The sequence below is a fragment of the Chlamydomonas reinhardtii genome, chromosome 6 (assembly GCF_000002595.2).
Source record: "Chlamydomonas reinhardtii strain CC-503 cw92 mt+ chromosome 6, whole genome shotgun sequence".
Taxonomy (NCBI): Eukaryota; Viridiplantae; Chlorophyta; class Chlorophyceae; order Chlamydomonadales; family Chlamydomonadaceae; genus Chlamydomonas; species Chlamydomonas reinhardtii.
The window spans coordinates 4,731,423-4,743,583 of NC_057009.1; the positions used below are offsets into that span (position 1 = coordinate 4,731,423).

Here is a 12,161-nt window from a genome sequence, read left to right on the forward strand (position 1 = left end):
TCCTCCTCCTCCTCCTCCTCCTCCTCCTCCTCCTCCTCCTCCTCCTCCTCCTCCTCCTCCTCCTCCTCCTCCTCCTCCTCCTCCTCCTCCTCCTCCTCCTCCTCCTCCTCCTCCTCCTCCTCCTCCTCCTCCTCCTCCTCCTCCTCCTCCTCCTCTGAATCTGATAGGCCCTGAAAGCACAGCTCGGACCGCCAGCTCACAACTGTGTTGTTGGCCACCCACGACTGGTCTGGCATGGGAACCCGGGGTACCATACCCTCCAGTGCATACACGTGCACGTAGGTAAGGATGACAATGGGCCTTTGCGGGTCGCATGCCCACGGCTTGCCGTGCACGCTTCCAGTGACGGACTGTGCAATGCCACGTGCTAGCGGCTCCCATTGCGTCGGCACCAACCCAAAGTCAGGGTCATCAAACTCATACACAAGGCTGTCAGAACCACCGGGCATGCCTGTGTCAAAGCTCCAAAATACACCCGAGAATGGCCAAGGGTCAGGCATTTCTTCGTGGGGCATGTTGTCACGGACCTGGTTAAACAGCAGCCCTATGACACTGTAGCCTTCAGGAGCGACGTAATCAGCTGTTGCGAGGAAGGGATGGACTTTGCCCGAGAGCCTTGCAACGGACTTGCGACGTGATTCCAGCGGGAAGTGGTGCAGGTGATACCCCGGAGGGGGTGGCATTATGCTAAAACACTGTATGTATGTGAAGTAACACAATGCAAAATTGGACTGTGGACTGTGCCTCTAAATTCGCGAGAGTGTGAGTGCCCCATCACGAACTTCCTACTTGTCCACAAACAGCTTGCTTGTCCCCACTAATAACACATTTGTTTACAAAATCAATTCCTGCTCGCTACTTAGAGGTCAGAGCATGTGGAAGTAGCTACACTGTTAAAAACATGGCCACAGCGGCCGCGGTACCTGGTGCCCTTCTGCCCAAATGCATTACGCTTTTCCTAGTAGAACAGAAAGGAACCGGTGACAACACAGTTGTTGACAATGTGGAGTTTGCGGTCAACGTTGGCTGTGCGGACACTCAGGAGATTCTTGAAGACATCCGCTTAGTAGTCGGTGATGAAAAGGATGTAATCTTCATTGGTGACCGGAGCGGTGGGACTACTGCTCAGAATAATAGCAGCTCGTTTGTCAAAGTGCCCATGGCCTCACTCGACCCGCGCTTGCCTGCAGGAGCGGAGTTGCGGGTCCGAATTAAGGGTGTTGCCGCGTATGCGGCTGCTCTGTTCTCAATCTTCAACCCGCCGAGCCACCCCGACAAGGATGCCGTGAACATGGCCACCGCAGCCTTTGCCGCAGAGCGGCCTTTCACCGTGGGCGAGCTTGTATTGACTGACAAGGGAAACCTGGAACTGTCTGTCAAATACATTAAGAGCGTGCAGGCGGCAGATCCCTTGCTTCGTGGCGGGGCGACCACGGCAGCCTCCAACCTCGACGGGTGCGCGCAAACTACTCGATAGCAGGAACTTGGGAGTTGCTGAACAATGTGCCATACCCTTGCAGGGGTCGATGCGAAACTGGAGACCCTGGCGCAGCCGGTGGTCACAAAGCTGCACCTATGCAGCATGACCCTTCAACAGCCACGTTCACAACCCAGACCAACAGCACTGCTCAGCGGCGGAAGAAGGAGATCGTGCAGCTACCCACCTTGGTGCAGGGACTGGTGACTGGCAGTTTGATAGGCAATCAGGTGGCGGCAGCTGTGAAGCTTGTGACAGAGCACTGCAGGAGTGGCTGGAACCACTTGGTTCGCCAATGTGAGTGAGCGTGCTTACACAAATGTGGTATTCATGTGTGCAGCTGTATCTTGCATTCACTTATTACACTGTGTCTCACAACCCATCCCACATGGGTGCACCCACCCCCTTACAGACTCGCGCGTGTGGCCAGTGGACAAGAATGGCGCGCATGTACAGCTGGGCGAGCTGGGTGACGCCCGTGGACACGTGTACACCGACCTACTCACTGGTATGCAGCAAAAGCACTAGATGTTATGCATAGCAGAAGGCACGATTCTCGCTCATACCTACAGGGCTCGTACACTATGGTTTATTGACCACGCCATTCGGTGCTGAGCTGCCTTTCTCTGGCGCCAAGCAGCAGCTTGACCTGTCATTCTACGGCAGTGTTTGCTGCGCAATCAGGCGCGAAAACAGCCTTACCACTAATCCTGACTGCTTCAGTGGGAACACCAAGACCATGTTCTGGATTCCAGGCTCGTCACCGCACCCTAGACTGGAGTCCGCAGCAGGTGGCAAGAAATCAGCGACAGCAGAGGCCGCTCTGTGGAGGGAGATGCGTGAGTGAGTAACTTCGTGAGTATGCATGTGTTACAACACTCTGACTCACATACAACCACAGGTGCAGCGCCAACTTGAAGCACAACATGTTTGTCTCCGTTAAGCATGCCAGTGCTGATCCGGACAAGTCACTGGACAAGCAAGAGGTCCTAGCTACCACTAAGCGCAGCCAGCCCATCAACTTCTCAGTCAACATCACCGGCATAGGTGACTCCACGATGGACATGGCTGTGCTGGAGAGGCAGTACAAGGCGTACTCCAAGTTCCACTTTGGGAAGTCTCAGGGGGGTGGTGGAAGCAGCAGCACTGGAGGGGGCGGTGGCAGCAGTGGGGAGGTTCCACACATAACCTCACGGGTGCCAGGGTTCCCTAGTTCTCAGCTGGAGCACATCCTGGAGTCCCGTCTGTTGATGGCACCTGACAAGGAGAACGAACCCACCTCGTTCATGTGTGACATGCTGGCGCGCAGCTCCTATGGCCGCAAGTGGCGCAAGGCAGCTGACGGCCGCGCCATGCTGTACATGCAATACAGCAATTCCAGCCGCTTCACTGGCCCCAACCTGTTCGCTCCTGGTGCCAAAGTCCCTCCGCTTGGTCTACTCCTGCGGCTTGGCACTGCATCAACTTTCCGGGACGCCGGAGCCATGCTTACAAGTTACATCGACCGTGGCGGTAAGTGCCCGCTTGCACACCCCTGGATGGCATGGAATGACGCTCTTACTTACATTGCCAGATGGACCTACTGCTGCACACCCAACGGCGCTGGCATCACGTGTGTTTGGCTTCGCACTACCGACTGCGCAGCCTCCACCACCTGATGAGCAGGTGCCACAGCAGCAGCAGCAGCAGCAGCAACAGCCGCAGCAGCAGCAGCAGCAGCAGCAGCAGCAGCAGCAGCAACATCAACAGCAGCAGCTGCAGGAGCGAGAGCATGAGGCAGGTGTAGCATGCGCAGCTGGTGGCCGACCCACCACCAGTGTATCCGCTGAAAGTCCTACCTACGTAAGTACACATCCCGGGTGTGTAGAAACGTTCATGTCCTAACTGCGCAATTGAAATTCAGGATGGGGCGGAGGTGAACCCAAGGCACGGAGGGGCTGCAACCAACACAAATGACGGAATCCATCAGGTGCGGTTGATGTTTGGGCAAAACCTGTTTGGGCAAAACCTTAAGCGTCTTTTATGCTGACCGTGCATTCGCATTTATCTGCCATTCAGACGACCGCAAGTGGCGGTGCCGGTGGCGGTGGACCGGTGGCAGAGCCACCTCACCTACCTGGGCCACCCCCGGCACCACCAGTTGTGGTGGCAGCAGCGCCGGCAGCCCCTTTGGGAGCGGCAGCGGCAACAGTGGCACCGGCAACGGCGGCAGCGACAGCACCGGTGAGTGTTGGCATAGTTGGCAGTTTGCACGGTGCCTGCTACCACACTTGTGTGTGCCACATATGTGCGGCAAGGGATCCCGCGGCAAAGCCCACAATACATCTACACTTACAGAAGTTGCTCGTTCCACCCCCAGGTGACTGGCTTCACGCTGGACAGCCTTGAAGACATAGAGGCTCGCTGGGGACTCACGGGAGAGGTCGATGCCAACCCGCGCGCAGGGCAACGGAAACGAAAGGTGGAGAACCCTGATGATGACCTAGGTGTGCGTGTGCGGAAGGAGAAGAAGAAGCAGAAGAAGGCGGCAACACGGGGTGTGGGTGAGGGCCGTGGCCGGGGAGGTTCCAAGGCAAATGCCAAGGCCAGCACCAAGGCCGGTGCCAAGGCCAGCGCCAAGGCCGGTGCCAAGGCCAGCACGAAGGCCGGTGCCAAGGCTACTGGCCGTGGTAAGAAGCCAGCGGCTGAGGAGGAGCCAGATTTTAGCTCTGTTTCAGATAGCGAGGAGGAGGCGGAGTTTGAAAGTGGTTCTAGTTCTGAGGAGGAGGCAGAGGTGGTGGAGGAGGAGGAGGAGAAGGAGGCGGCAGCGGGGAGTGCGCGCCAGAAGGCCACCAAGCAGGGCGAGCGGCGGTCATCACGCCTGCAGATGTAGTGAGAGGTTTGGTGAGAGAATGAAGCAGTATTGGCCATTGTGTAGCGTGTTAGCAGCTCCCAAGACTTTCCCGTTCGGGTGCTGAACTTACCCGTAAACGGGCTTCACTTGCCCGTAAGAACTTCCCCGTAAGGACTTCCCCGTACAAACTCCGACTTTCTTCGAAAAGCATACGGGGAAGATTTTTCCGGGGAAGCACCCCCTGTTTTTCCGGGGATTTCCCCCCCCCCTTTTCCCAGAGTGACCACACTTCACCAGCTTGGAGCAGGCGGCGTATCAACCTTTGTGGTTGGTCATTTGCATCCGCGCGTGCAGCAGGGTGCTTTGGGTGTGGCGGTCGGGGGAGCCCTGCAGCACTTGGCTGTTTTTTTAGGGGTGTGGCTCGTCTTCGTGCCCTTGTTGCCTGGCGCCCGGCTGCCTGGCGCCCGCCCTGCTGTGATGCCCTGTGAGTGCTGATCTTGGGTAGCTATGCAGTTGCTGGGTGATCCTGGTCGGTTCCGCCTGGTGTCTCAGCGCAGCCAAGACACCAGGGGCCAACACCAGCCATGCAGCACACACACACATGGCGCGGCCGCAGCAGCACATGCCGTGCCGTGTGGAGGGCCTGTGTTGGGGCATCACCGCCCACTGCCAGACTTGGCAGCGGACCGCACCCCTGCAGGTGGGGGCACCGCTGCCAGCCCATTCTTCAGCCCCGGGCTGCAGCTCCACCTTGCCCTGTCCACGCATAGCCTGGCGCACGGCGTGCAGGACCTGACGACGCAGCCTCAGGGCCCCAGCCTGCCTACCTACCCAGTCCTTCTGGTGGGTGCCACCACGGGGCTCCCAGAGGGCGAGCAGCTGTCCTCCGCCGGCGTCCGGGAAGTGACCAGCGCTGCCTTGTCAGTGCTGGACACCATGTGCAGGCAGGGCAACCAGCCGCAGCTCTTGCAGGGCCACTCTCTGCACAGCACAGGCCGCCCCTCCCGCACGTTTGCGGGGCTGGCCTTCAGCCGGTGCGCAACCAGCGCCAGCAAAGCAGCCTTCACAGCGGAGCTCATGCGCAAGTCGCTGCTGGCGGTACCGCTCCAGCGCGGTCAGGCTGTCCTCACGGTTCACGTGCCAGTGGACAACCGGCCCATCATTCCGGGCACCTACACCGTCACGGTCAAGATGGTAGGGGGCCCTGTGTGGGGGGCTTTCCGCGGTCGCACCGATTTGGTGCTGCAGGCGGGCGGCTATAATAATAATAATAATATGTACGCGGTTCACGAAGGAGGCCGCGTTTCTTAAGGAGGAGTGAGTTTTGCTCACCCCACCGTGTCAAAAGGTGGGAAGTTAGCCTGGATCGCGAGGGCTGGGGCCAGCAGCCGTGGCGCCGCCAGTGGGACCGACGTGGCGTGAGTTCACAATCCCCATTTCGCGCTCAAGGCGGTAGTAGAGAAGGGATGTGGTGCGCAGGCTGATGACACTGTGCATGTGTATGCGCGAGCAGCAGGATTTTGCTGATGTGGTGGTGGCACCCAGCGACCGGAGAAGGGGTTCCAAGGTGTTTGACACAGTGCCGCCGTGGCCCAGCGTCACAATCTGCTCCTTTTTATATACTACGTCCCAGCCTGCATCCCGCAGGGCGTCGGCTAGGCGAGTGTGCTGGGCTTGTTTCTGGTCACACTTTTCGCTGTGGTGGAGGTCCGATGTGTAACCAACTTCTATCAGGTAAACTTTGTGTTGCCGTCGGCCGGCGGTTGTAAGGCCGCGGGGCCCACTAGCCCCCACGTCGGAGCATGGTAGGGATGGGATGAACAGGATGTCAGGCCTCATCCTTTTTCGGTCGGCCTCGGGGATATTGTTGCGCAGCATCCATTTGGGGGGGCAGGTGCCCGCACAGTATTCGGGGCGTGCATCTGCACTGCTTGCGTCCATCAACATGTACCCGCCACCGTTGGCGCCATGGTGCAGGCATTCCGCGATCATACGGACGGCGGCATTGTGTTTGGCGATGCGGGCCCCAACAAGTTGGGGGTGCGCACAGTGGCCGGCAAGGTGGCCTGCGTTGCCCCGTTCGGGGGGGGATCCAGCGCGCTGGTGAATCGGGGCGCAGAGTGCACATGTGTCACTCGCACGTAGTTTGAACAGCGCAAGCCGGGCGGGGCAGATGAGGCCTCCCTGCCTGGCATTCTGGATGAAGCGTCGGAGGCTGTGCCCAGCGCCAGGGTGCGTCATGTAGGCGGTGCTGGCCCTAGTGTCCAGGTGTGGGGCGGACTCCGCCCACTTGGTCGTGTAGAGTGTGTGTTTGGAATGACCGCCATGGGAGGAAGGGTCTAGTGTTTTCAGGAGGCCTCGATTGAGGTCCGAGATGTAGTGCACGGTGGTAGAGCCGTCTTCCCGCGTCCGGGTCGTTGCTGGCCACCAGTGTGCGGCGTGGGGGTTATTGTCAGCGAGCTCCGAGACGTCAGCCGGTTTAGTGCTTGTAGCTACGTCTGCTGCACCTTTATCGGCTTCTTCATTACCGTGCAGACCCGTGTGAGAAACGACTTTGAGGAAAACGGTGTGTGCGTCCCTCTTCGCTCGTGCATGGAGCAAATCGGCGATCGAACTCAAAAGTGCCTTATGTTTGCTCAGATGTAAGCGACGTGGTTCGTCAATAGCCCGTTTAATTAGATACAAGCTTGCAGCTGAGTCACTGGCAATGGTTAGCGTTTTCTTCGCGAACATACTAGTTTCACCTCCGAATTCTTCCAGGGCTGCACGAATTGCAGCGAGCTCGGCGCGTGTAATAGTGTTAGTGCAGCCAAATCCATTTGGGTTTACGTAGACAACACGGTCTTTATGCCAAGCACAAGCCCCAGCCACTTGTAGTTCTCTACCGGTTTCAGTCGTTGTCTTGGATACCGAGCCATCGGTCCATACAATTTCCTCGGGGTTGTGGGCCAGCGGCAGTGTACGTTGGAATTGTGTCCGATTCAACCTCGGTGTCGCTGGAGCTTCGTCAGGCGTGACCATAGTGGCAATGTTCAGGTGAGTTGCGAGGTACTTGGCATGTTTGGAGGTGTGACGTGGGATGTGGGGACACGACGTGTTTAACGTGCCGGACCCGAGGTGGGTGTCAGCGACGGTTGCGGGTGCGTGGGGGCCGGCTACCAGTGAGGAGCGAAGGCCTTTCCAGCTCTGCGTGAAGGCGTTTAGCCCAGCTGTGTTGCCAACGGCAACTAGTATGGCTCCGCGTTGCTTCTGCAGGGGCACGTCAGTGCCGAGTCCAGGCTCCATCCCAGCTGTGCCTGGGGAGTCCAGTTCTCCGTTCGTCCAGGTGGCGAGTCGGCGGCAGAGCGGGTGGGTTAGCCACTGTGTGTGTGGGTAAGTTGCGCACTTTGGGAGGACTAGAATGGTCAGTGTGGGTTCCGGGGAGTTGTTGACTGTCTCGGCACTGGCGAGGGCCCATACGAGGGCCTGTCGTGAGGCATCAGGGTTTGCAGGAGGGTGTGCATAGTGGAGCCCCGTCCATGCAGTGCTGTAGGCATCGTGTTGGGCGCCGAACACCACATCAGCGGCTTCCCGGCTCCAGTATTCATCGGCATCGGTCGTGTGGTTCAGGGGTGAGGCAAACATTTCCTTGACCCTCCCCCTGCCGGTGTTTCGCAGGCTGCGCACAACGGCTCGGACGGTTGCCGAGGGGAGGGACGTCTGGTGCTGTGGTGCCGTCTTATGATCAGTTTGCCCCGGGTCGCGCCGGTATCGGTGCAGCAGGGCAGCCACCGCCTCCTCGAAGGCCTTGGTCCGGTTGTTGTTGGTCCGGTTGAAGCTTTCCCAGAGCGTTTGAAGGCGTGCGTAGGTGAGCATGCCGAGCCAGCGTCCGCTGGGTTCATAGACATGGGCCTCTCGGGGGAGGGCCCGGCCTGCTGTGGGGGTGGTGATGGCGTAGCTGCCTGGGGGGGAAACGTCGTGGTAGGGATCGCTGGGGACGGTAGAGATGATGGTTGCTGCGCGGGTCACCCGTGCACGCGTTGCTTGATCGTCCGGGTCGTCATCGTGCCGGCCCTGGCGTTGCCGCATTGTCAGGTTGCGATCCTTCGGAGGCCGTGTGGGGCGGGCGGGTGCATCAGGTCCCGCTGCAAGTCGGTTGGTGTATTCTGAGATCAGCTCCTCCCACTCCAGGTCATGCTTAAGGTCACGCTCACGCTCATTGCTGTTTGCCCACGTAACTTGGCGCAGGAGACGAGTCGACCTCGATGAAAAGAGGGCCGCACGTGGGGCATGTGTTGTCTCGAGTGGCCCGGGCGCAGGTGCGGTGGGCGGCGCGTGTGCAGGTAGGATGCCGGCGGGTTGGGCCGCTGTTGCTGTGTCTGCGTCTGTCGTGCCGGCCCCGTCTGGGTGGGGCTGCATTGTGCGTGGGCGAGCCTGCAGTGGGTGCTTGTAGCAGCGCACGTCTGTGACCGTGGCGTAGCCCATGCGTGAGAAGGCGGTGACTAGGCCGGGTGGGATGACAGATGGCTTCCATTGGACCGCGAAGTATGGCTCGCGGGTGTTGGTTGTGTCCTCGCCCGCTTTGCGTTTGCGTGCAATTTCCTTATCTGTGGCAGTTTGTTGGTTTGTGCGGTACAGGATGGCCGCCAGCTCCTGGCCATCATTATCCAGGTCGTAGGTAAGCTGCGCATCTCCGTTGGTGCAGTCATCGGTGGGAGGGTGGACCAGGTCCTTGACTACACGTTCCCGGGCTAGTTTCCAAAGTGTTTGCTTGCCCCGCCGGCGAGACAGCCTGAGTGGTGAGGCTTGCTGCCTATCGTCCGCTTCCATCAGGTCGTGCTGACTATCGTCCACTTCCATTTGGTCGTGCTCAGGTGCTGCGGCGTCGACGTCCATTGGGTCCTCAGCGGCGGCCGCGGCTGGCTGCCCTTGGTGGAGGTAGGTTTGCACGGCGCCAGTAGACGGCATGGTCGCATTCGCAGTGAGCAGAGTGGTTATTGCGGGGGCCAGGGGCCGTTGCGTGCGGGTAACCGGGGTTCGGTTATTGAATGAAGGGGGGTCCCTTGAGTGGGGCTTGCAGAGGTGGTTGTGCCTGCTCATGTCTTTTGCCAGGGCCGTGAACACTGAACGTGCCGTTTCGTACCCACGTGTGCCAACGGCCAGGCTTTCGTCTCCATTTGTGAGGCGCATAGCCGTGCTGATTGCGGCTTTATCACCGGTGAGCAGGTCGTCGGGTGTTGTGCGCGTGTTTTCTGCAATGCGGGCCTTTTGGGCAGCGTGTTTCGTGACGCGGCGGGAGTGGGCAGTTGGGTGTGTGGGAGTGCGCATGACGGGCGTCTTCCGTGGCCGTGTCCGCAGGTTGGCTTCGGGTTGGGCGACGGGAGCTGCGGCATCCGCGGCTGGGGCAGGAATTGGGGCCATCTGCCCCAAGGCAGTTGGCGTGTATTGCAAGGGCGGGTTGTGATAGAGTGGGCTGGCTTCTTCAATGTCCATTTGGGTTGTTGTGCTTGGGGCTAGGGTGAGGGGCTGTGGGGCGGGGCCTCCCGTCATGAGTGCGGTGAGGGGTGGTGCCATGCCCGGGGGTCGAGGGTCGTTCCGTGCGGAGAGGGCCTGGAGTTCTTCCAGGGGTGGGATCACACGCTGGGTAGGCGGAAGCGGGTTCGGGCTCCCGTGTTTTTCCGGTGGCATTTGGTCTCCGTCCAATCCCGCCGTGGCAACCAGGGCCAGACTCAGCCTGTTGAGCGCAACTTTGTGTTTGTGGCGGACCCTGCTTGCCCCCAGGAGTTTCTCGAGCTCCCGGGTGCTAATCAGATGGCGGCTCGTATTGCGGTCGACCAGGTGGCTGAATTCGAGCTGGAGTTCCGCTAGCGGGAGCACGTGTTCGACAGGGAGGGGTGCTGCCGCGCGCGCTGCAGCTGCGGCGTCCAGGGCCTCGACAATTGACCAGGTAGGGGTGGTATACGGTGTGCCCTTGTAGAAGAGCTGTATACCATGCTCACGAGCGAGGGTCATCTGTTGCAGAGTTGTGAAGAAGCGCCCTCTGTCTGCAGGTAGGTGGTGTGCGAGGCTCGTACCCGCCAGGCTATGCTGCCGTGGCAGGAGGGCACGGGTAACCACGCCCAGTCGGCCTGTGTCGTTTAGAGCAAGGACAAGCGCGCGGTTGGCCACACGCGCGTACTGGGGTAAGAGTGAGCCCAGTCCTAGGCCATATTCATCGATTGGGAGAAGGGTGGTACGGGTAGGGAAGCTGCGTGGCAGCCCATAGCACCGTTTTGCGTATCCGGCCAGTGCAGCGTCAAAGTTTGCGATATCCTGTTTCGTGTATGGCATCGCAGCAAATGCATAGGCGATTGAGGTGTGGACGCATTGCTGCAGCATGCGTAGGCGTTGTGCCGGCGTGGCCAGTGACGTGGCTATGGCCGTGCCCTTTTCTTTCACAGTTTCCGTGACGTGGGAGACTTGCGCCTTCCAGTCTAGTGAGAAGGTGAGTTGCACCCCCAGGTATTTGTAGGGTTTTGTGGGCGGGTAGTACGGTACAGTGGTGTTACCAATTCGTAGCTTGTTAGTCAGTTCACGGTGCATCGCGTTCAGCGTGGCTTGGCCGGCGGGTCCGTCAAGGGTTGGGGTGGACCGGGACTTGTTGTGCCAGATGGCGGTAGTTGCGCACTTGGTGTGATTGACTCGCAGGCTTGCCCAGTCTGCATAGCCCGAGATTTTGTCACATTGGATCTGCAGGTCTTCCAGCGTTGTGGTCAGGGCCGCCAAGTCGTCAGCGTACGCGGCGGCGCTGCAGTGGTACCGTGCATTGTCTTCCGGGCTGAGGCATCCGTAGCGGTAGCCCCGCCCACCTGCGTGGAGCCACCGCACAAGCGGTTCCATGAACAAGATAAACAGTACAGGTGACAGGGTGTCACCTTGCACCGTGCCACGTTCTATTGGGATGGCGGATGTGCATCCATGTTCAGTACGAATGCGGGTGGTGGCATGCGCGTATAGGTTGCGGACTGCGCGTATCAGGTCGTCAGGCAGGCCCAGATCGAACATAATCTGGAGTAGCCTGTCCTGATCGATTGTGTTAAACGCAGAGCTGTAGTCAACATATACTGCGTATACGTCTTTCCCATACAGGGCAGCGTCCTCCAGTACATGCACAAGGTTTAGTATCTGCCGTTCCGTGTTGCAGTAGGCCCGGAAGCCCTCCTGTGATTCGCTGAACAGCTGGAGTGGGCCTGCCAGTTCGCCGATGCCCAGGGTGAGCATAGAAGTGTACAGTTTATAGCAAGTGTTGGCTAGAGCGATGGGCCTCTTGTTCTTGATGTCAAGAGCGTCCCCAGGTTTTGGGAGCAGGACCGTGTCCGAAGTGGCCCAGGACTCCGGGATTGTGGACTTGACGTACATGATCTTCAGTGTGTTGTGTAGGGCTCGCTTCATGCCGTGAGGCAAGATGCGGAGCAGCTCGTTCGGAATGCTGTCTGGGCCCGTGGCTTTGTTACGAGAGAGGTGGGCGATACAGTGGTCGAAGTTGGCGGGGTCTGCCATGCTAGAAAGCATGGAGTGTGCTTCCGGGTGCCTGTTACGCTCAAGCGTAAAGGCATCCGTAGCGTTAGGTAGTTCGAACGGGTACCCACGCATTGCGCCAGGCGACAGGCGATATTCACCTGTGCGGGGCCCTCGTGGGGGGGCTGACAGTTTGCGGAAGTGGCCTTCCAGGGCGGTTAGAATGCTGGGAGGGTCGGTTACCACCTCGCCTGTTTCAGGGTTGCGGACCGCGGGGAGGCCACGTTCGGTTGCTTCTTTCTGAAAGATGCGTTTGTGCCCTTGTGCAGGCCTGGTGGCGAGCGTGTGCTGGAGGGCAGCGGCAGCAGCTTCATG

The 12,161-nt window shown here is 59.4% G+C and overlaps 3 protein-coding genes across 3 annotated transcripts in view; all 3 read left to right on the forward strand.

Annotated features, from left to right (window-relative positions):
• The window catches only part of CHLRE_06g278295v5 (uncharacterized protein), a 6,512-nt gene extending 4,523 nt beyond the window's left edge, over positions 1 to 1,989 (forward strand). Inside the window, exons 7-10 of the mRNA XM_043063213.1 lie at positions 344 to 1,112; positions 1,191 to 1,455; positions 1,521 to 1,774; positions 1,890 to 1,989. The gene's annotated coding sequence lies outside the window, so the exon portion shown is untranslated. The remainder of the gene's footprint in view (positions 1 to 343; positions 1,113 to 1,190; positions 1,456 to 1,520; positions 1,775 to 1,889) is intronic.
• A 48-nt stretch (positions 1,990 to 2,037) lies between these two features.
• On the forward strand, positions 2,038 to 6,929 carry CHLRE_06g278296v5 (uncharacterized protein). The gene is made up of 7 exons (XM_043063214.1): positions 2,038 to 2,320; positions 2,379 to 2,989; positions 3,051 to 3,319; positions 3,536 to 3,700; positions 3,837 to 4,317; positions 5,011 to 5,504; positions 5,659 to 6,929. The coding sequence occupies exons 1-7, from the start codon at positions 2,217 to 2,219 to the stop codon at positions 5,668 to 5,670; spliced, it is 2,136 nt and encodes a 711-aa protein (XP_042923917.1). The 5' UTR covers positions 2,038 to 2,216; the 3' UTR covers positions 5,671 to 6,929.
• A 48-nt stretch (positions 6,930 to 6,977) lies between these two features.
• CHLRE_06g278297v5 (uncharacterized protein) lies at positions 6,978 to 12,119 on the forward strand. The gene is made up of 6 exons (XM_043063215.1): positions 6,978 to 7,346; positions 7,566 to 7,658; positions 7,968 to 8,157; positions 8,538 to 8,608; positions 8,928 to 8,967; positions 9,164 to 12,119. The coding sequence occupies exons 3-6, from the start codon at positions 8,031 to 8,033 to the stop codon at positions 9,229 to 9,231; spliced, it is 306 nt and encodes a 101-aa protein (XP_042923918.1). The 5' UTR covers positions 6,978 to 7,346; positions 7,566 to 7,658; positions 7,968 to 8,030; the 3' UTR covers positions 9,232 to 12,119.
• The last annotated feature ends 42 nt before the right edge of the window (positions 12,120 to 12,161 follow it).